Source organism: Macrotis lagotis, chromosome 1 (assembly GCF_037893015.1).
Source record: "Macrotis lagotis isolate mMagLag1 chromosome 1, bilby.v1.9.chrom.fasta, whole genome shotgun sequence".
Lineage (NCBI taxonomy): Eukaryota > Metazoa > Chordata > Mammalia > Peramelemorphia > Peramelidae > Macrotis > Macrotis lagotis.
The window spans coordinates 640,458,042-640,480,623 of NC_133658.1; the positions used below are offsets into that span (position 1 = coordinate 640,458,042).

Genomic DNA, 22,582 nt, shown 5'->3' on the forward strand with positions numbered 1-22,582 from the left:
GCAAATGAACACATTCTTATCTTTGTGCCTTTCTCAGTGCTATGAAATATTTTTCTTTTTAGACATGAATGAGCACAGTTCTAGGAGTCACAGCATCTTCCTGATCAATATTAAACAAGAGAATGTAGAGACTGAAAAAAAACTCAGTGGAAAGCTTTATCTGGTTGACCTGGCTGGGAGTGAAAAGGTAATTGGTTACTTCTATTTTCAATATTTTATTTGCTTTCAAATACAAAATGGTTTAGACTCAGTGCCATACTAACTCTTGAGTTTAAAAAGTTTCCTGGTCACAGAATTAATCCAAAAGCACTTATTTTTGTGCCATTTTCTGATGCAAAGCCCTCCTTTCAATCTTTAAGAAAAAGTACCTGATGGCCTACACTGATATAAACTTAATAGAGATAATAAAATATGAGCGAGATAATCTAATGAGAACTTCAGAAAAATCTCAGTCTGAAATAACATGGAGAAACATTAGGAATAAGGAAAAAGTATGAAGAAAACATGAATTGTAGAACAAAGTAACTCCCCAGGAAGCTGACTACCCAAACAATCCATTTTGCTTTAAAAACAGTGCTAAAAATGTATTACTATCTTTCATTTTAAGATGACATTTATTTTTTTAATACATCCCTTAAACATATCAAGTGAGCTACCTCTCATAATGAAGAACAAACAGAAAAAGAAAGCTGTTGGACAAAGCCATAAGTGATACTATATACACTTTGATTATTTGTTGGACAGAAACAGACAAGAAAAAATTTGGACTTAAACTTATTGGTAAAGAAGGAAAAAATTACTGGGCAGGGACTTGTTGATTTAATTAGTTGGACTATAGAAATAATGGATCAGTGCTGGTTTGTTCTGTTATAATGATCAGTCAAGGAGAAGGTTATGGATGCTCAGTAGACTATTCCTATGGTATGATCCCATTTACCTATGGGACAACATGCCTTGGGGATATCATATAGGGACCCTATGGTCCTAATTCTCATTGCCCCCACTTGTAATTTTAGCTCAATTATTTCCTGACAATCTAATTAAGAAGCTGTACAGATGGTTTCTTCCTCACATTAACAGCTTTGATGAGAGATGATGCTCCTTTGCATGATGCTGATAATGATTACTGCTAATAATAAACATTTATGATGCATTTGAAATAAGTGCCTCACCCCAGAGCTTCACATTTGTTCACATCTTTTTTCCCCCCTTGCCTCTAAAAGTGACTAGGCACATGTGAGAATCTAATGAGAAGGGATATTTTGAAAGAACTTTGGAAAGAACTGTATAAATGTAACAAGTTATTATCAGTAGCAAGAGTTTTCTTTCTTACGAGTGTCAACTTTCTTCCCTTCTAACTACATGTAGGACTTCAATGAAACCATTTCAAGTTATGACTTCATTTTTATTTTTTAAATAATATTTTATTTTCTTCAGTTACATGTAAACATAGTTTTTAATAATCATTTTTAAAAAATAGATTTGAGTTCCAAAATTCAATCCTCTCCTCCTTTCCTAATATAGGTTAGAGTTTGTACAATCATATAAAATATTTCCATGTTAGTCATTTGTGGAAGAAAATGAGACCAAAAAAAAAAAGAGATGAAAGAAACTGAAAATAATATCTTCTGTCTGTACTCAGTCTATATTTAGATCATCAGTTTTTTCTCTGGATATTGATAGCAATTTTTTCATCATAAATCCTTTTGTTGCTGAGAATAGCTAATTCAATGAGAGTTGATCACCACACAGTATTGCTGTCACTTTGTACAATGTTACTCTGCTCACTTTGTATCAGTTCATTTAACTCTTTTCAGGTTTTAATGATGTAATTTTTAAAAACCTTTCCTTGGAGCCTGCTATTTTTCAAAATAAAATTTTATTGCTATCTTTTGTCTTTTCATCATCCATATTTCCCATCCTTCCCTTTATATTAAAAAAAAATCCTTCTTGATCAAGCTTTTTTTTTTAATTACCACCATGGTTTGGAGAGTTTATGGTTTGTCATTTGGATCCAAGATAGTCACAATTTTCTGGAACAATAAGTCATCTTATGTGAATTTTTTTTCTGAAATAGCCTTTAAAATGCAGCATACCTAGTATGTGCTCCAGGAATTGAAATTGTCCAATAATCATTATGTGGCAGTGAAAGTATTCAGCATAAAGGGATAACTAAATCTTCTCTAAGAGCTTATATATTAAAAGAGGAAAAGAAAGCATAAAATGTAATTTTGCTGAACTTGAAATTCCTTTCTCCCTCAAGGCTTTTTTCCCCCTCCCTTGGATATTTTTCTTATTCATTCTTTGTCGTTTGCACTGGGAAGAAATGTAGAAGGGGAGGAAAAACCTTGAACACTCTAAGATTGTCTTTACAGCTGAAATTTTTTCCTTATCAATTTCACAGTTTTCTTAACTGTTTATTTGTAGCAGAGAGGTGAAAAAAAATCCTTCAATCTGGATGCTGACAGTTGCCGCCTTCCTGGCTATTGGAGAGTCTGAAGTACACCAAGTCTGATGCCAAGTCTCTAAATAGTCCATTCTCTCCATAGATGGAGAGAGTACCAGGGGATATATCTATACTGCTACAACTTGGAGCATTTCTGCAGTTTCCTTTAAAACTAAATGAGGGGAAAATGAAAACAAGCTGGAACAAATCCCTAGTCACACTGAAGAAGTATGGTCTTTTGAAATGGCCTTTATTTTCTTATGGAAAGAAATAAATTCCTTTTATTTTGACTCATGCTCCAGGAGGATGCCTTTTGGTCTTTATGCTAATTTGCTTTCCTTCTTTACTCTTTGTTGTCAGATGAGGCTCATTGGTTTTTCTTCTTTCTGGTAGGTCAGCAAAACTGGAGCAGAGGGAGCTGTTCTTGATGAAGCTAAAAATATCAATAAGTCTTTGTCTGCTCTGGGCAACGTGATCTCTGCCTTGGCAGAGGGAACAGTAAGTAATCCTTCCACATGCTATTAAATGATAATATAAGAAAAGCCTCATGGTAGTTGACCACACACACCTAGGAGATGAATTTGTTTTCCTGTGCTAGGAGGAAACAAAGGGAATATTGGCTGTGAACTCAATGCCATTATTGCAGTCAGTATCTGTGAATGGTGAATGTTAATTGCTCATGACTACAATGGTAGAATTATCTGGTGAAACTTGGCAGGGCCCAAAGACAAGAGAACCAGGTAGGGATCCCCAAAGCAGGTGAAGAATAGAGTGGTTAAGTTGACTTGCCTAAAGTGATGCAAAACTAGTAAGTGATTGAATTTAGGTTCTCCTGAGTCTTGGTCCAATGTCCTATCTACTACACTTTGCTAATTATTTTAAATGAGTTTCAAACCCATCATGTCTTATCATTTATTCACTCTTTACCTTTGTAGTTTTCATAGAATTCAAAGTTTTGAGGAAAATAATTCCCTTTCCCCCAAGACAAAAACCAAACTAACAATCCTTTTCCCACTTCTTTTCTTAGAAAACTCATGTACCATACCGAGATAGTAAGATGACCCGGATCCTTCAAGACTCTCTTGGAGGGAATTGCAGAACCACCATTGTTATTTGCTGTTCTCCTTCTATTTTCAATGAAGCTGAAACCAAGTCCACATTGATGTTTGGACAAAGGTAGGTCTGACTATTTCATCTGGCATGGAAAAGAACTATACATGTACTCCTTTGGTGGCCTTTTCTGATCAACAAAGGGTCTGTTTTTTGTTCTGGTCTGCTTTTGGTTTTAGGAACTGGATTGAGGAGAGGAAAGAATCAAAGAAATGGAAAAGGAATTGAGGTTTTTAAACATATTGGCAAGCCTGCTACTATGTCTTCTAAAGTTATTTTTCATCTTTGCTTCATTGATCCAATTCTTCAAAAATTTTTATTGCTAGGTTTTAGGTTTTTTTTGATATCACTTTCATTTCTGAATGCATAAGCCATCCCTTTATAAAAATTTTTTTTTAAGGAGAAATAAAAAGAGTTCAGAGAAATTCACAAGCACAGCAAACAAATATGACATACACAATACTTTACCTTCATGGTCTCCCCCCAATGCAAAGAGTCAAGGAATATACATTTTCTCATCTCTTTGGGGGACACAAATGGTCATTATTAAGTAACATAGCATTTAGTATCTTTTGTTGTTATTATTCTCCTCTTACATGATTATAATCATTGGGTGTAGTTTTCCTGGTTCTCCTTGCTTTACTCTGCATCTATACATCTTCCCATTCTTCTCTGAATTCTTCACACTCACCATTTCTTATAGTGAAGTAATATTTCATTACATCCACGTGCCATGGTTTGGTTAACTTATTTACTCCCAATCGATGTACACTTGCTTTTTTTCAGTTATTTGCAAAAAAGCAAAAAGCACTGCCATGGAAAGTTTGGTACATAAAGGACCTTCCTTTTTGTCTTTGACCTCCTTGGGGGTAGAACTATCCATCAATAACCATTTCTTGTGTTCGTTTTGTTTGGGAGGCTCCAAAGAGTAAACTTTAGGATAATGGCTTGGTAGCCAAAGATTTGAATTTTTGTTTTTATTATCACTGAGACTTTGTCCCTACTCATGTTTCAGGAGCTTATTGTTTACTTTATTTATCAGGGGATGAGTTTAGTTTTCTTAAACTTTGTGACTACTTGTCTTCAGATTATAGAAAGAAAATAACAACCAGAGCACTGATTTTCCCTCTTTTTATTCCACTATTCCTGGTAGTGAAATGAACAATAGCCCAACCTTAGAACAACAAACATCATTATGGGAATCTGACTCCTCATCTCCAAACTTGTCCACATTGACACCTTCCTATTTAATTGTTTTTATAAATTAATGCTGTTATTAGTTTACAAAACTCCTTGAAGGGTAGGAACCATATTTTGCCTTTCCTCCCATATAGTAGGCATTTGATAAATATTAATTGACTGAATAGTATCACTGATCTGTCAGATTCAGAATGAATTTCCAGGGAATAATGCTGGTTAGTCTACCATATTTCAATTCAGCTAGAATCTAGATCAAATAAACATAATACAACTTCATTTTAAAACATAAAAACCATTCTTAGCTTACAGACTATATAAAATCAGGTGGTAGTTGGTTTTGATCCATTCAGGCCCTGGTTTGTCAACCCTTAATATTGATTGTTCATTGTGCTTTCTCCTTCCCTTTAAATTAGCCATAGTACCCTTGGATGCCAAAATGCTTGGGGTGGGGTGGGTAGCAGTGTAGGCATAAACTCTGTCATCAATGTCTCAAGTGAAAAGCACTGGGCTGAAAGTCAGGACTGTATCATTCCTATCTATATTTACAACACTAATAATCACTAGCACTTTAAAGTTTGCAAAACTCTTTACAAATATCTCATTTGATTCTCATAACCACCCTGGCAGGTTAATGCTGTCGTTATCCCAATTTTCCAGACGAGGGAACTGAGGGAGACAGAGATTGAGTTTTCTAGGTTTATCCAGCTTCTAAGTATCTGAGGTTCATTTTGAACTCTGGTCTTCCTGGCACTGGTGTGATCCAGCTGCCTGGGTGATCTTAGACAAATACTAATTCCCTTTATGACTCATCTATAACTAGAAAAGGTCATGTGATATTCGTGTTTGTAAAATAGTACAGGATTGTTGAAGGATAAATGAGGAAGTTTGGATGGAGGGGGGGTAGAAGGAAGACAAGGAAACAGAGTAGGGAAAATAAGTTATAATCTATTATAGTATAATATATGAAGTTATTATAATCTATTTAAATTATATTATAATCTATTTTAATCTATAATAATGATAATTATACTATATTAGAAATAATCAATAGGATATATATATAATTTGAGGTTATTGTAAGTTATTTAAATTACATTGTAATCTATTAATCTTTTAAAATCTATAGGTTAGCTAGAATGTGAAGATATTATATTTAAATTGCATTAAGTCTCAGCCATTTCCTGAGCCTTAACAGAATATAGAATTACCCAGTTCCTGCCTTTATAGAATAGTTAAATAAAATTACATCAAAATATCATGCATCTAATGTTCCTTGTTAACCTGATTTTGATGCTGTATTTTCTCCTGAATTACTTTGGTGTTTGGCCAAATGTTTGTGGTGTGACAGTACCTAGTGTTCTCAGCATAGAATCTCAAAGGGTTAAAGGACTCTTGCAAGATTGCATCTGCCCTTGGGAAACACAGTATTCTGTAAGCACTATCTTGTACCTTTTTCCTTTGCCTAGCATTGGGCTGCTCTTGAAAGCCTTAATGATACCATCTAATGGCACACTGAATGGAACCAGCACAGAATATATTTGCATTTGAAACACACTTTGTTTTTAAAGGACCTGATGCAAAAGCACAAACATACTGTGTTTATTGCAATCCATGGTGGCCTTGGGGAATTCATGTCTATCTTGGTGATGTAAATATCCAAAGGATTTGGAAATTCAGAGATCATGGGGAGCTAATGATTTCTTCAAGGTTCCCTAATCTTTCTGAGAAGTATAACTAATAGGTACTAGGTAAAGTAACTTCTGAGTCTCTTCAGTTAATCAATAAATCAGCAGGTATTGGTTAAGCATGTACCAGGCATGGTTAAGAATAGATTTAGTATTCAGCAATTATGGAAATTCATTGCTCTTAATTTAGAGGAAAGATCCTAGGAAGATTTCAAATTCATTTTAACAAAAGCTTCATCTGAAGTTGCCTGCAGGGTCTAGTTCGGCAGCTTATGTGCAGCCCTTGAAGCAATTGTGGAGGGAAAAAAAAGAAGAAATTATAAATTCTACAGATGCTTAATTAAAAGTAATATGATGTTCATTTAAGCAGAGTTTTTAACCTATTTTGTTCCAGAGACCCCTTTGACAGACTGATGAAACCTGTAGACTCCTTTACATAATAATGTTTTTAAATGTGTAAAATAATGTAGTATTACAAAGGAAATCAAAAGATAATGAAAATGAAAAGTTGTTTTTCTTCTACAAATTTCATGAATTTCCTAAAATAGATCCAGTGTTTAAGAAACCCCAATTTAAAGAGACAATGAAGGTTAGTTTTATTCAGTATAACACTTTTTACTTTAAAATTATGATGCCCCTTTTTATTACACTATTGTATTTTACCTCCTATTTTTTCAGTTATCTTGGCCATCTTTGTCCTTCTGTATGTTGTTAGGAATTCATCATCATCATCATCATCATCATTGTTTCTTGCATTTATATAGTGCTTTAGGGTTCGCATATGCTTTATCAATAATATCTCATTTTATGCTTTGGGAGGTAGGTGATATTACTATCTTCATTTACAGATAAGGAAACTGAGGAAGACAGATTTAAGTGACTTGCCCATGGTCATATAGCTAGGAAGAGTCTACTACCACCTCATCTCACCTCTATCACTACTGCCACTGTCACCACTACCATTATTACAATACTACCACCACTACCAATGCTGCTACTACTACTACTACTACTACTGCTACCACTACCACAACCCCCTCTATCATCAATACTACTATTAGCACCATAACTACTACCACCACCTCTACCATTAATAATTATTCTTCTACTGCTACTACCACCACCCATCAATACTTTTTCTGCTACTACCACCACCACCACCACCACTACTATCATGTCCACCACCAATACTTCTACTACTAATACCACCAGTACTACTACTACTACTACTACTACTACTACTACTACTACTACTACTAGTTACTATTACATTCCCCAAGAAACCACTGTCTCAAAAGAATCAAAATTTCTGTGTACCTAAAGGACACACCCCAAAATGCACATGGTTAGGATGCATATAGGTACAACAATAGGCCTTAATGTATTGCCAGTAGTGACTGGCACATGACAAAAGGTATCATAAACATCAAAACATGTATAACTGGAAAATGAAAATGTCTGGTTGTATAGTAAGAGCAGGAAAATAGATGGACAGACCAATATTGTATTATTATCCACCAAATATTATCTATTCACTGCCAACCCATACTTTCAACAATATCTGAGGTCTTAATTGGTAGGGTTAGAGTCAGGGTGTCTGGGGTCCAAATTCTGTCCTTGGTGCTTACTATGATGCCTGGCTAGTAATTTAATCTCTCTGGGCTTTAATTTCTTTATTTGTGAAATGAGGAAGATATTTTCTGGCACTACTTTGAACTTGAAATATGTGATCTTACGTTCCAAGGGAGGTCCCTACCAAAATGATTGGAATCTCTATAGAGGATTTACAGATAGATATGGAAAAATGAGTAACTATGAAAAGATATAGAGGAATTGTGTAATATGGCACAGGATTTAGATTCAGAGGATTTGAGTTCAAATCTCATCTCTGCTACTTCCTTATGCAGATCAGCACACCTTTCTCAGCCTATTTCCTTATCTGCAAAATGAGAGAGTTGGAATAGATGATTTCTAAGGTCTCTTCTAGCTCCAAACCTGTATTCCTTTTGAAATAGCATACTGATGAGATCCCTTAGGGCATTTTTATTCCTGGATGCACCATGTGGTTTCCTTTAAAATAGTTGCCTTGTATATATAGATAGAATAGGACAATTCCTAAGAAGATAATCTGTACTCAAGTGTGTGGTTCAGACTACATCTATCTCTTCACAAAGATACAAAAATATACACACACATACAAATATACTCAAATTTTAAAAGTCTAAGGGGAACCTAGTACTTAGGTATGTAATTTCCTCTTAAATAATTTTTAGTCTGATTGTCAGCTTTTTAACCTCCTAATTTTAAATTAGTCTTTAAAAATATTTCTTAGAACTACTCTAAAAAGATATTCATGAGTCAAAAGAAATTAGCCCAAGTTGACTATATTAGAAGCTTTTTAAAGCATCTTTTTACTTTTTTGAGTGGTAATTTATGAAGGAAAAGGGAACCCTGGGTTGACAGATGAATCAATTTAGGAAATGTATGACTCATCAAATTTCTAGAAACAAAAGAGGTTGATTGATCCAGTATGAATAAGGTGCACACTTCATTTGCATTTTGGCTGTGAAATGAGAAATAGGAAGAGATTTATAGCTTAGAGAAAGTAATTTCTTTTCTCCTCCTCCTATGCATTTTAAAAAAGCTGTTTTGAATAAAACCAAGGCTAATGACAGTTGGCCAATAGCTAACTCATCTCCCAATGGATATGTAATTATCATTAAAGAAGATGAATATGAAACCTCAATACATACAAGTTAAATTAAAAACCTTTGTACTCATTTGATATAAAACAAGGTCAAATGCATGCTTTGGAGAACTTGCAATTGGATCACAAGTGGATCAAGTTCCCACTTGGGGGATGGGCAAATTATTTAAAGTCAAAGAACCCTGAATCCTCAGTCAATTAAGTTGTTTTAGTATCTTCTAAATATCAGAGCTGCTTAAAATACTACCCTACTGTATGTATCTTCTGTGGTTATTTTCATCTCTCTAGATATGGTTAATGTTCATTAGTTTTAAGGTTTTGTTTAACTTAGGAATAGTTTGTTAACCTAGACAAGACAAAATTTATTAATTAAATTTTCCCTTATATGACTTCCCTAGTTCATTCCCTGACATGCTATGGACAACAGAAATAGGCTGGCTTTATAAATGTATGGAGTTAGATATCTACAGGGTGGCATCCTTTGAAGGGACCTCAGCAGTCATCTTGTTCAATTCTTTTTTTTTTTTTTTTTTTTTTTAGATTTTTCAAGGCAATGGGGTTAAGTGGCTTGCCCTAGGCCACACAGCTAGGTAATTAAGTATCTGAGGTCAGATTTGAACCCAGGTACTCCTGACTCCAAGGCTGGTGCTCTATTCACTGCGCCACCTAGCCACCCATTGTTTAATTCTTGATGGGCAAGAATCCTCTTGTATGGTACCCAGATTTTAGTTGAAGACCTCCACTGAGGGAGAAAAGACAGCTAGGTGACATAGAAATCAAATTTAAATCCTCAGACACTAGCTGTGTAACTCTGGGCAAGTCATCTAACACTGTTTGCCTCAGTTTCCTCATCTGTAAAATGAACTGGAGAAGAAAATGACAAACCACTCCAGGATCTTTGCCCAAAAAAACCCAGTGAGGTTCCAGAGAGTCAGAGATGACTAAAACAATTTAATTCCAAGGGCATCTGATTCCACATTTGGTCATTTGTAATTCATAGGGAGTTTTTCCTTATGTCAAACTTAAATTTATCTTGTCGCAACTTCTATCTATCTACTGGTTCTTAGTTTTGCTCTCTGAAGCTAAGCAGAATGAGTATAGTAGGTTCTTAATTCAGTACTTGGAACACAGAAGCTTTTTAATAAATGCTTGTTCATCATGTGACAGCTCTTTGAGCACTTGTAGGCAATTATCCTATTTCCCCCTAAGCTTTCTCTTCTGCATCCCCAACATCTCTAGTCTCTTCATTTGATCACTTTGTGGTACAAGTTCTAGACCTTCACTATTATGGTAGCTCTTCTTTGATATCATCGATTTGTACCATGTCCTCCTAAAATTTAGTGAAGAATAGACATTCTTAGGGCCAGTGGTTTTCTTTAGATATTGAGGGCAAGTCAATCACTCTCTGGCCTGGTCAAAGCAAAGACTTGATATTATAGAAGAGATTCAACTATTAGGTCACTTGGAACTTTATATCCCTTCTAATGCCGAGCTTCAGTGATTTCTGTGTTATGGTGCCAGATACTGGATGCTGCATTCTCTTGGACATTTGGTGAATAATAGTGAAAATAATGGCAGGTCCTTAAAGCTTTGGAATAGAATGTGCTTTGGAAAAGGAATGTGACACTATTGATAGCATGAAAGGAAAGACCATAGCCCTGCTGAGAAGGAAAAGCTGTGGTTACAGTTTTAACTGAGGTTTTGTGGGCATTGGGTGTCCTAATTATTAAATTTTCACCTTATCTTTCAGTAACACAGAGAAAGTCTTGTCCAATATATGAGTGCCAAGAATATGCCTTTCTAGCTAATGTAATTACCCTCTTGTTGGTTTTTTTGTTTGCATCATCATAAACTTCTGTTTGGAAAATGTATTGCCCTTATCCCTTCCTTTTTATGTCTGCCCTGAAGTCTGTATCTTTTGTGGTTAATTTCATCTCCCCAGTTGTGGTTAATGTTCATTAGTTTTGAGGTTTTGTTTAACTTGAAAATAGCTTGCTCCCCTTTGGGCAAGTAAGATTTATAGTTGGGACAAGGCAAGAATATATTTGATTTAAGCTGTAGTTAACTCCTTTGAACACAGAGCAAACAAAGGAAAAATGCAAAAAAACAGATGCCCGGCTAATTGCAGTTGTATGTTTTGGCTCATTTGTGTTAAGAGGATCCTGCTGTTAGGGTCCATAAACTTAAGAACTAATTATACTTCTTCCCCTAAGTAGTTCATCTCAAGGATTTTGTTCATTATTTGCCATGTCTATGTAGATTGGAATGGGACCTTATTTGGTAATTTTGGTGGCCACCAATTTTGAATTGAGAGAATTGATAGATTTTTGAAGTGCCACATTGATATTATGAACATCTTTGATTAGCAATCAGCTCATATTAAATTATTCACTTTAAGGATTTATGATTGCAGTGATTGTGGTTATTCCCTCTAGCAACTTATTGTTTCTTGAGTGGACAGATAGTCTCTCTGAATTATGGAGACTGAAAATATTCACTAACTAATCACCAGCATAAAAAACCCAGGGTAATCTCCCTATCACAGTGAAATATTATATGAACTTTTAGTATAGAGGGTTTAATTTGTTATCATCATAGGATGTTGACAGGATCATAAATTTGAGCTGAAAGGTAGCTTGGAGAGATCATCTAATCTACTCCCTTCCTTTTGCACATTAAGAAACTGAGATCCAACAAGGTTAAATATCTTGTTCAATGTTATTGAAGTAGTAAAATAGAACAACTGATATTGGAACCCAGGTTCTTATTCCTCCACTAAAAAAATCCTTCTCTGGTTGGATTAGTCTGAGGAGAGAAATACCATTATTCCTATTTTACAGATTAAGAAACTGACATTCAGGGAGGCTAGTTGGCGCAGTGGATAGAGCACCGGCCCTGGAGTCAGGAGGACCTGAGTTCAAATCTGACCTCAGACACTTAATACTTACCTAACTGTGTGGCCTTGGACAAGCCACTTAATGCCATTTGCCTAGCAAAAAACCTAAAAAAAAGAAAAAGAAAAAAACTGACATTCAAAGTAGGCATGTTTTGGGAAAGATAAATTCTTTTTTAAAATGTATCAACCTCCTTTTATAATTCCATCAGGGAGCTCTTGACTTAAAGGAACTTTGTGGGGGGGGGAAACTTTTTTGTGAAGTGAATAGTTGCTCTTTTTTTTTAAATACTGAGTATTTGTTTTTTTGATATGATCAGACTACCTACAATTGTCACTTCCACAGGAGTCACAAAGCATTTTGGCAAAATGAAAAGATAACTGTTCCCATCCAGAGGAAGAAAAACAAAACAAAACAAAGCATACACAAATGAAAAAAAATTCCAAATCTGATCTACACTTTATAAAAATTATCTCTTATGTATCTCTTTCCCTTAATCCTAATTCCTCCTGCCAAAAATTACTAATTTGTAAACATGTTTAATGAAATATGTATGTAAAATGCTAACCTGACTGTTCCCTGCTGAGAGCAGGAGATGGGAAGGGAAGGTGGAGGGAAATTTTGTAACTGGGAAATAGATAATGTGGATTTGAATGAAAATAAATGAATTATAAAAAAAATGAATGCTGGAAAAAATCACTATTCTAGGGGGCAAAAGAATTGGTGATCATCCAGGACCTGTGAATGACATTGGGGCAAATTATTTTCCCATTCTGGGTTTCATTTTCCTCATCTATAAAGTGAGTGGTTTAGAGTAGGCAACCAATTCCTTCTAATCTTGATCCCATAAGATGATTTCTAAGGTTCTTTTCAGTTCTTTTTTGTGATTCACTCTAGGTAAGTACAATGTCATGAGTTCCATTAATATTTATATTCTAGGGAAAAGTGGGTTGATAAAAAATTTCTTTTTTTTAAAGACTTTTTTAGGCCATTAAAATTTTTTTCCAGTTCTAAATTCTCTCCCTCTCTCCACCTCTCTCACCACCAAGTAAGAAGGCAAAAAAAAATAATATACATTATATACCTGAATTTATGCAAAAAAACATATTTTCATATTAACCACATTGCAAGGAGGAGGGATCAAGAAAATTGAAGAAGCTGAAAAAATATGCTTCAATCTGCATACAGGGTTCATAAATTCTCAGGAAGTGAATAGTTTTCATCATGAGTCGTTTGGAATTAACATGAATCATTGTATTGATTTTTGTTTTATTTTGTTTTTGCATGGAAATGGGGTTAAGGGACTTACCCAAGATCACACAGCTAGGTAATTATTAAGTGTCTGAGATCAAATTTGAACTCAGGTCCTTCTGACTCTAGAGCCAGTGCTCTATCCACTAGCACCACCTAGCTATCCCCATCGTCTCGATCATAGTCCTTCACAATTGGTCAATATTATAATATTGCTCCTAATGTTTACTTCATTTTGCATCAGTTAATATAAGTCTTCACAGGTTTTTCTGAAATCATTCCCTTTTTCCATTTCTTATAGCAATATAGTATTCCATCACAATCATATACTGCCATTTATTCAACCATTCTCCAGTTGATGAGCATCCCCTCAATTTCCAATTCTTTGCCAGCATAAAAAGTTACTATAAATATTTTTATACATATTGGTCCTTTTTTAGGCTATTGAATAGAGAGTATCTGTTTAATTTTAAAACTACTCTAAACACAGAAATTAGAAAATTCCCCTTTTGTGTTGCAACATTCTAGTGTCAGGAAATTCTTAAGCATGATTTAAATCCCACTTCAGTAATTTTTTCCATATCCTACATTTGTATAAAGATAAAGAGGAAACTGCTTCATACTGTGAAGCTGACAGATGACTAGGAAAGAAAAATAAGGTTTGCTTTCCACTATGTAGATTTCTAAATGCTTGTGAAAGACTTAGTTATTGTCCTCACAGCTATAAGAATATTCAGAGGGACCTATTGCAATAGCAATAAACCAGACTAGTTTATACAACTAATAGATGCTCTTTTTTATTTTATTATTTTGACTTGCCCAAGGTCACACAGCTAGGTAATTATTAAGTGTCTGAGGCCACATTTGAACTCCTGACTCCACGGTTGGTGCAGTATCAACTGCACCACCTAGCTGTCCCTTTAGTAGATGTTCTTAAAGGCTCCATCCTATGCTCATAATAACTCATACAGACAGGGTGGTATGGTAAATAGAGTTGAATTTGGAATATAGAAGATCTGGATTCAAATTCTGCCTCAGATAACTACTAGCTGGCTGACCTTGAGTAATTCACCTAGTCTTTCAATTTCCTCATTGGTAAAATGGGTACTATTGAACCAAAGTATCAAATAATAAATGTATTATTATTATTGTTGTTGTTGTTATTGTTATTATTAGTAGTAGTAGCACAGTGCCTTTTAATTTCATAAAATTCTTCAAAGGAATAAATTACTTTGAAAAGTAATATTCAAAAATCCTTCTTCCACATCCACCAGCCTTTACCTGTTGACCATTTTTGATGTTCTGTTTAAAATACCAGTAGTGTATAAGTCAGTATATTTGCCTCTGCAAAATATCTGTAAAACTACCTGAATTTCTTACACACAAAATGGTATAAAATTCCAGAGAACTTTGAAATAATTATAAAAATGCTATTATTATTATTATTAGAGTTGAAGATCTTGGGAGATTATAGTCTGGAACCAAGGAGAGAGCCTAAAGAAAGTTAGACCAGTTCTTAAGCTGTGTTTTACAATTCTTACCTTGCTAGTTAGGTTATTTAGCTGTCTACAATGGTAATTAATTTTTAGCATGACAAGTTTACACCCTTGCTGAGTATTATTGAGTTTATTTTACTAGAACCAGAAGCATGCTAAAAAAATTACTTAATGACAGCAGTAATTAACCTGACTTACATATCAGATAGCTCATGTTTTGACATCCCTGAAAAAGAAAAACTATTTAAAAAGATCAAACCTGTAGCAAATATGCCTAATTTATACAAAGCTTTTCCTTGAAAGTCCCCTTAGAACATGAATCTTAAGAAGGGAATTGTTTGTTTTTGTTTTATTTATGAATTAAATGTTTTCTCTTTTTAACATAAAGCTATGACTGTTTATGGGTTAATTACACTAACATATACATTTATTCATGAGCTAATAATCACATGTGTATATGTGCACATGTAATTAGTCCCTGAATATATATGTGTATAAATGCATACATAAATCTTAGGTCTTTTTTTTCTTCTTCCTTTGGTTTGTTTAACCCAAGCATCACTATCTTCTCCCTGACCAGCTGTCTCCCTCAGTCACTATCCATCCACCAGTAATTACAGCTACACAGTCTGTGCCCTGGAGCAATTGCTCCAATTCACTGTACCCTAGGGATGACTGTCTACAGGAAATACACATTTCAAGAAGAAAACTTTTCATGCGAGATTGTTTCCATTTGTGCAATAGTGATCTCTCTTCTGTGTGGTCCCCTTGGATACTGGTCATTGCCATTGCATTGAATCCTCTTCTGTATTCTCAAATGATTCCTAAGGAGTTTTATGTATTCAGTATTTTGCAGCTACTTAATAATTGCTTATTAGATTTTGTAGATGCATAGAAGAAAAAAGAAACAATTCTTCCATTCAAGATATTTGTCATTAGAAGACAAATAGGAATGGGGTGGGACAGGAAATAACATGTACATATATATAAGTTAAAACAATATATATGGAAAAATAACTGTTAGTAATTTTATAAAGAGTATAATAGTAAACGATGTAATATGTCATCCCCAAAGTCTTAGTGCACTGTGCACTATGATTTTTGGGAAGTGTGTGTGTGTGTGTGTGTGTGTAATGAGGGAAGTGTTTTGTTTTTAGTCTGACACTGATATGTAAGGTTGTATTGAAAAGAGGAAAGTTTCAAGGCTAGAAGAAAGACCAATAATCCAGGCATAAAGTTGATAAGGACCTTGATGATGTGGGGGTATGGAGGAAAGAAAACATCTGAGAGTCATTTTGAAAGAAAAATGAGTAGGGCTGACAACTGCTTAGATGTGGGAGGCAATGTACAAGAAGGAGTTACAGATTACTTCAAAGATCTAAGTCTGGGAAAATAGTGGTGTCATTTATACTAGTATTCAATGCAAAGGAGACAATATTTGGAAGCTGAGTGAAATATGTTGGGGGAGGGAATTTTTATAATAAAATATTTTCTCAAATTAGAGACTTTTAAAATAAAACATGGGAAGTCTGGGCTAAGTTACAATGGTGCTTAGGAATTATTCATAAGTTTTGTGCTTTTTTTAGAGCCAAGACTATCAAAAATACAGTCTCTGTGAACCTAGAACTAACTGCTGAAGAATGGAAAAAGAAGTATGAGAAAGAAAAAGACAAAAACAAGAGCTTGAAGAATGTTATCCAGCATCTGGAAATGGAACTGAACAGATGGAGAAATGGTAAGAACAGTAATCCAGCAGTTGATGATGCTGGAGGGTAGGGGGTGGGGGGGGGGAAGAGGGAGATCAGTGAGTCACTTACCTGTGAGCTTTGGCAACCTGAGAGATACCTGAACAAAGGAGTGGATGTACTTAGCTGAATCTGATAAAAAGTTAAACCATAAGAAGAATTTCCTGAATTTCCCCCTGTTCTCTTGGTAGGCCTATAATAATTAAGCATTAATAAGTGTTTATAATGTGCTAAGCACACTGTGTTAGGGACCAGGACTTCAAAGTTAAAACAAAATAATCCTTGCCTGCAAAAGAAGTTTACATTCTGCTGGTAGAAATAACATACATTCATATACGGAGATTTAAAAAAATCTAAACCAAACATAAATTAGGGTGTGATGGACAGGATGAGGAAGGGCCTCAAGTATGAAATGATGCTCAATTTGAGCTTTGAAGAAGGCTAGGGATTCTAAGAGGGAGAGGTGAAGAGGTTATGCATTCCCAGTAGAGGAAATAAACTATGGTAAGGGACTGCCTTTTATGTGGGAAGGACAACAAAGCTGACAATTTCATTTGATCATAGAGTGGATGAAGGATCCTGGTAGGATGAGATGGAGCCAGATCATATTGGACTTTGAATGGCTTATTTGTTTGTTTTTTGATCTCAGAAGCACCAGGATTAATGTACTTCTTGAACAGGTGAGGGGCATGGTTAAAATTTGTCCTCTAGGAATATCACTTTGGCAATTGAGTGGAATATAACCGCTGTGGAGAAAAGGGAGTGACTGGATGCAGAGAGAAATAATAGGGTACTCCTTCAAAAGTCCAGGTACTAATTGTTGAGGGACTGAACTAGTTTAGTGGTCAACTGTAGAAAACGTAATGGCTATAAGAGCTCTTTTGGAAGTAGGATTGCTAAATTTTGGCAGCTTCTTGGAGTTGGTAAGGTGGTGCAATAAATAGAGCTCTCGCCTTAGAATCAGGAAGACCTTAAGTTCAAATCCAACCCTAGACATTTACTATCTGAATGATCCTCACTTGATCTCTGTTTCCTCATCTATAAAATGGGAATAATAGCAGTACCTATTTCCCAGGGTGGTTGTGAGGATCAAATGAGATAATCATTGTAAATCACTTAATACAAATATTTGCTGCTATTATTATTATTATTATCATTATCATTATCATTATTATTATTTAGAGTGGTGAGGGAGAGAAAGACACTTGAACCCCGGATCTTCCCAATTTGGGATTATTGTATCTATTTCATCATAATCATACTTTATTCTCTATTTCTCAGAGAATTCAGAAAGCATGAGAATTGGAAAAGACCATTGTATTTAGCAATTAAGTGTTCACTGGAAACTTTGGTGAGAATTATTTAACCTTATCTTAAAATAATAACAATAAGAATAATGATGATGATGCTTATTATTATATTTATTATTCCTTAGCACTTTATTAAGTACCAGACACTGTGCTAAGCACTTTACACATATCTCATTTGATTCTGGGAGGAAAGTGCTATTATTAGCACCATATTACAGTTGAGAAAACTGAGGCTAATAGAGATTAAATGTCCAAAGTCACACAGCTAGGAAATATCTGAGACAGAATTTGACTTCAGGTTGAACTGACTCCAAGCCCAGCACTCCTCCTCTACCACCTTGCCATCTCAAGGTCCAGTCTGGAATTACTTTCTGTGAAGGCTTCTTCCATCATTCTCAGTTGATCCTGTACTTTCTTTCCCTCCTCACATATTACCAGAGCATCTTTTTTGGACCCCTTCTTTACCCTTCCTATCTCCTATTTGTCACATGTCACATCTTCCAGTAGAAAATAATCTCTTCGAGAAGAGGGACTTTTTTTCTTGATAACTTGATTTAAAAAAGTACAGAGCCATTTATATTATATTATCTTGTTATATCCTCACAATATGAGATACAAATTTTACCTCCATTTCAAAGATGTTGAGACTAAAACTTGGTGATTTTGCACATATTCACTTAGCTAATAAAAGAATGGGCAAATATTTTCAATGAATAAAGTGTTCTTGAATTAACACTGAAATTTTAGGAAAGTTTGATGGTATAGAGATTAGTAAGAAATGTCATGGCTACTTAAAAATAATTGTTCAGATACTACCAGATTAGAGTGTGGTTATAGTATTCATTGCCAATTTTAGCTAGCAGACTGAGAATAAATAAACTACTGTTTAATTGTGACAAACCAACACAGAAATAAAAACAAAAAAATGGTTCAAAAATGAAAGTAGCTCAAAATTTTCTAGATTACATAATTTATTGAAGCACAAATTTTCCTATTGGGGATCACCATCCTAGAATAATTGAGATAATACAACACCTGGGGTTAATGGATGATGATAAAAGTTGTCAGGAGTAGGAGGGAATAGGAAGACATTTGGCATGACCAACAAGAATTACACAATGCTTTATTTTAGTTCTGGAAACTAAGATGGTTTCAACACAGTAATTGAACTCTCTGTACACAACATTGATAGCATTTGGTTGTAGTTGTGGTAGTGTTGTAGTAGTAGTAATCTACTACTTTGATCCCACTATAAAGTAAGCTGTTTTGATAATTTCTTATCTTTTACTTCCTTCCTAGATTCTAATCTCATTATAAGCTTCTTTTTAAGCAGCTCCTTTGGATGACCCATTTTTTTGGACTAGTGTCTTCCCTGTTGTTTAGGCTCTCCTGGGGGTACTGGTGTGCCCAATCCAAGTGTAGTGTCCCCATATGTCAACTCTGGGTACCCAGAACTTGTTGCTCTATTGATATCCAGTCCCCTTTATAATGTCTATTCACCGTTATCCTTATGTTCTCTATAGTGCTCAGACTGTTGACTAGCATTGCCACATAGACAAAAAAGAAAGTAAAAGCCAAGTCCTTGCTCTCAAGCAACTCACATTTTGATGAGGGAGATAATATACAAACAGTTATATGCAGACAAGATGGAGATAATCCATAGAGGGAAGGGTTTAGCATTAATAAGGAAAATTAGAAGAGGCTTCCTGTTGCAGATGGTTTTATTCAAGACTTGAAAGAAGTCAGGGAAACTGAGAGGTTGAGATGAGGAAGGAGAGCAATCCATGCTTGGGGACAGCTAGTGAAAATGGCAGGAGATCACTTTTCCTGGATTGTAGAATATGCTAGGGAGATAGTATATGTAAAGTGCAAGAACACTAGAAAGGTAAAAAGAGGCCAAGTTATGGAGGACTGTAAATGCTAAATATAATTTTCTATTGGATCCTGAAGAGGGAGCCACCAGAGTTGATTGACTAGGGGCAATGACATGACTAGATGCACTTTGGAAAGATCAGTTGGGAGTGGAGGATGAGCTGGAGTGGGGAGAGACCTTGAAGAAGGAAGACCTCAGGTTCTCTACCTGCCAATGTGAAATTGCAGACTCCATAAACTAATCTGTGCAATTGGTGGCAATTAAAAGGAAGCTTCTAGACTCTCCTTCCTCCTAGGGTCATGTGTACAATTTTACAGGGGTTTTCTTAAGACAATGGTCCTGTCTTTGCTAACCAACCTAAATCCCAGTTTTTAATGATAGGCAAGATGGAATGGCAATACCTTGTCATCAAACTTAGGGTGGAAGGAAAAAGACATTTTTGGACAGGTGAAGTTTTCCAGTGTCCCTCAGTCACAAGAATTTGTTTAGTCTACTCAATATAGGCAACAAAATCAAATTTAAGATTTTTACTGAACAAAGATAAAACACCATAGCATTTCCAGAGATCTTAGCATAATCCCTTACAGATAGTAGATACTTAATAATTCCTTTTTGTTGAGAAGTGGAATTTTTTTTAACCATCTGTGTCAGTTGCTTTTTAAAAGACATTTTTTTAATAAAACATATCTTATGCATGAAATTGAACTGGACAAACCCAGGGAAGATGAACTATAGTTTCAAGCATAGAGGTTTTTGTTTGTTTTATTCAGTCATCAGAGCTTTAGAAAATGTTTAGGTATCAAGAAATCACTCTAAAATCCCTTTGGGCATAGTTTACAGTGATCTTTGGTTATAATTCCCTTGTAAATCTTCTAGTTGACTTATTTTCTTCAATGACTCTTTGTATCATGGATTAAAAAATAGTGTGCTAAGTAAAGCCAGAGACTTGGAATTTTTCTTTCTTTCTTTTTTATTTTTTGCCACCCCATTCACAGGCACTTGGGTCAAAATTTGTCAAGGACCTAGCAACCAGTGGGAAGGAGACACTGTGTAACAGACAGTGAATCTTCAGGGCCCTATAAATAATTCAAGTTTTATGTTGAGCAACAGGCCAGCCACAAATTTAGCCCCATCTGTTGCTGCCTTGCAAAGAAGTGATTCCATTACAAATGACAAAAGCCAGCAAAACCAGGAAGGTACTGGAGTAGGCTAATTATTGATTTTAGAAGTCATTTGAAAGCTGCTAGAACATAGGTGCTAGATAAATCCATTAGATGGTTTCAGATCTGGGGATTTGTAGATGTGCTGTCTTTCCTAATCCAAAAGAGGATTGCTATTTTAACATTAAACCCAGAGAGATTTGGTAGCTCTTCCTTCTGATTCATGCTGAGAAATGACACTGGGAAATTAGCATTGTAGTGGGTGATTGTTAGAATTTCAGGATCCCTTCCTGCTGTGCAGAGAATAGCTAAGAATGTGACATTCAGAATGGACATTTGGATAGCTATCCAGTCTTTTTAAAGAGGTTGGGAATTAAAAAAAAAGATGTTGTAATATAAAGTATGGTAATACCAGTTCATAAAAAAGTAATTTTAAAAAATTACAATTGACTTATTAGGTACAATAAGCACATTGGGGAAAAGATGATATATATGTGCAAAATGATTAGTATAAGGGAATAGATATTTTCATTTTCCATTTATGCATATAGTAACTCATAGAATAAATACTGTCTCATATGACTATATAGAGATTTCTTTTTCACTTCTTTGATGTGGAAATTGTGTGCCATTATTACTACCTTTGTGTCTATTTAATTGATATTAAGAGAAAATACTTAATTTGCCTGTTGTATTATGGTTTTTAGATTGAAATAATGAGATGACCAGTAAGTCTATCCTGCCTGAGTTGCAGAGGAGATGAAATTAGTATTCTACTTTCTCTAGTTCCCTAGGGATCAGGATCATGAAAGGGATGACTAGGTGGTTGCTATTTCATGTGTGAAATTTTAATGAATTACTGACAAGCTAATGATTTCTTTTTAAAAATATGTTTTAGAATTTTAATTAATATTTCTGTGAGAATTCCTGATTAGTCTCTCATTATTGTCTGCTGAAATGTATGGGATTTTTTTCCTATTTGTTCATAGAATTGTCATTTCTTCATTCTGGAATTTTAAATTTTATAATTAAAACCTCCCTGCAAACCTTATATGTGTGATTTAAGTGAATGCTCCAGTGTGTATACACACAGACAAAGACACAGACACAGACACAGACACAGACACAGACACAGACACAATCATAGAGGCACACATACAATTTTTTTAGCCCTTAAAAGGTAATTGCACCTGTCAACTGTAAAGCGCAGGATGCTTATTTAAAACAGTGAACATTTCCTATCAGGTGAAAGCCTCTCATTCTAGCCAGTTTAGATACTTATCAGTCTAACAGCTCTTTTCCCTATAGACAGCAGGTAGAAGGTCCTGGGGCATGAGAAACCTGCTTTTAAGGAGTGAGCAGGAAGTGCACATTTATCTTAATTTGATCCTCCTTTTTCCCTACTCCCCTACTCCACATCTTTCAATGCTTGTATTTCTCAGTCTGTTTGTAGCTGTCGTCTATGTTGCAATCAGTTATTCAGTAATCGCCTTGTGGGGCCTTCTCCAGAGACTCAGTCCACTGCAGTGCAGGGAATATTTCTCGATTAACGGGTGAGATTGCCATGGAGACAGATTGCCTGGTGTCAGCTCTTGCATAGTTCTGGGAATTTACAATCCCCAAATGTGTTTGTGAGCTGGACAGTTTATTTACCAAGGGTAGCTCTGGAAATCATTCCATGGCTCTTCTGGAGGGCAACTGGTCT

At 35.1% G+C, this 22,582-nt stretch overlaps 1 protein-coding gene across 8 annotated transcripts in view; it reads left to right on the forward strand.

Annotated features, from left to right (window-relative positions):
* The window catches only part of KIF5C (kinesin family member 5C), a 228,390-nt gene that overhangs the window by 143,333 nt on the left and 62,475 nt on the right, over positions 1 to 22,582 (forward strand). For all 8 annotated transcript variants that reach the window (XR_012474162.1, XR_012474159.1, XR_012474160.1 and 5 more), the window contains 4 exons: positions 63 to 187; positions 2,840 to 2,944; positions 3,474 to 3,622; positions 16,376 to 16,524. Coding sequence is in view for 4 of the 8 variants with exons in the window: in XM_074215135.1 (XP_074071236.1) it covers positions 63 to 187; positions 2,840 to 2,944; positions 3,474 to 3,622; positions 16,376 to 16,524 (528 nt within the window). In the remaining 4 variants the exon portion in view is untranslated. The remainder of the gene's footprint in view (positions 1 to 62; positions 188 to 2,839; positions 2,945 to 3,473; positions 3,623 to 16,375; positions 16,525 to 22,582) is intronic.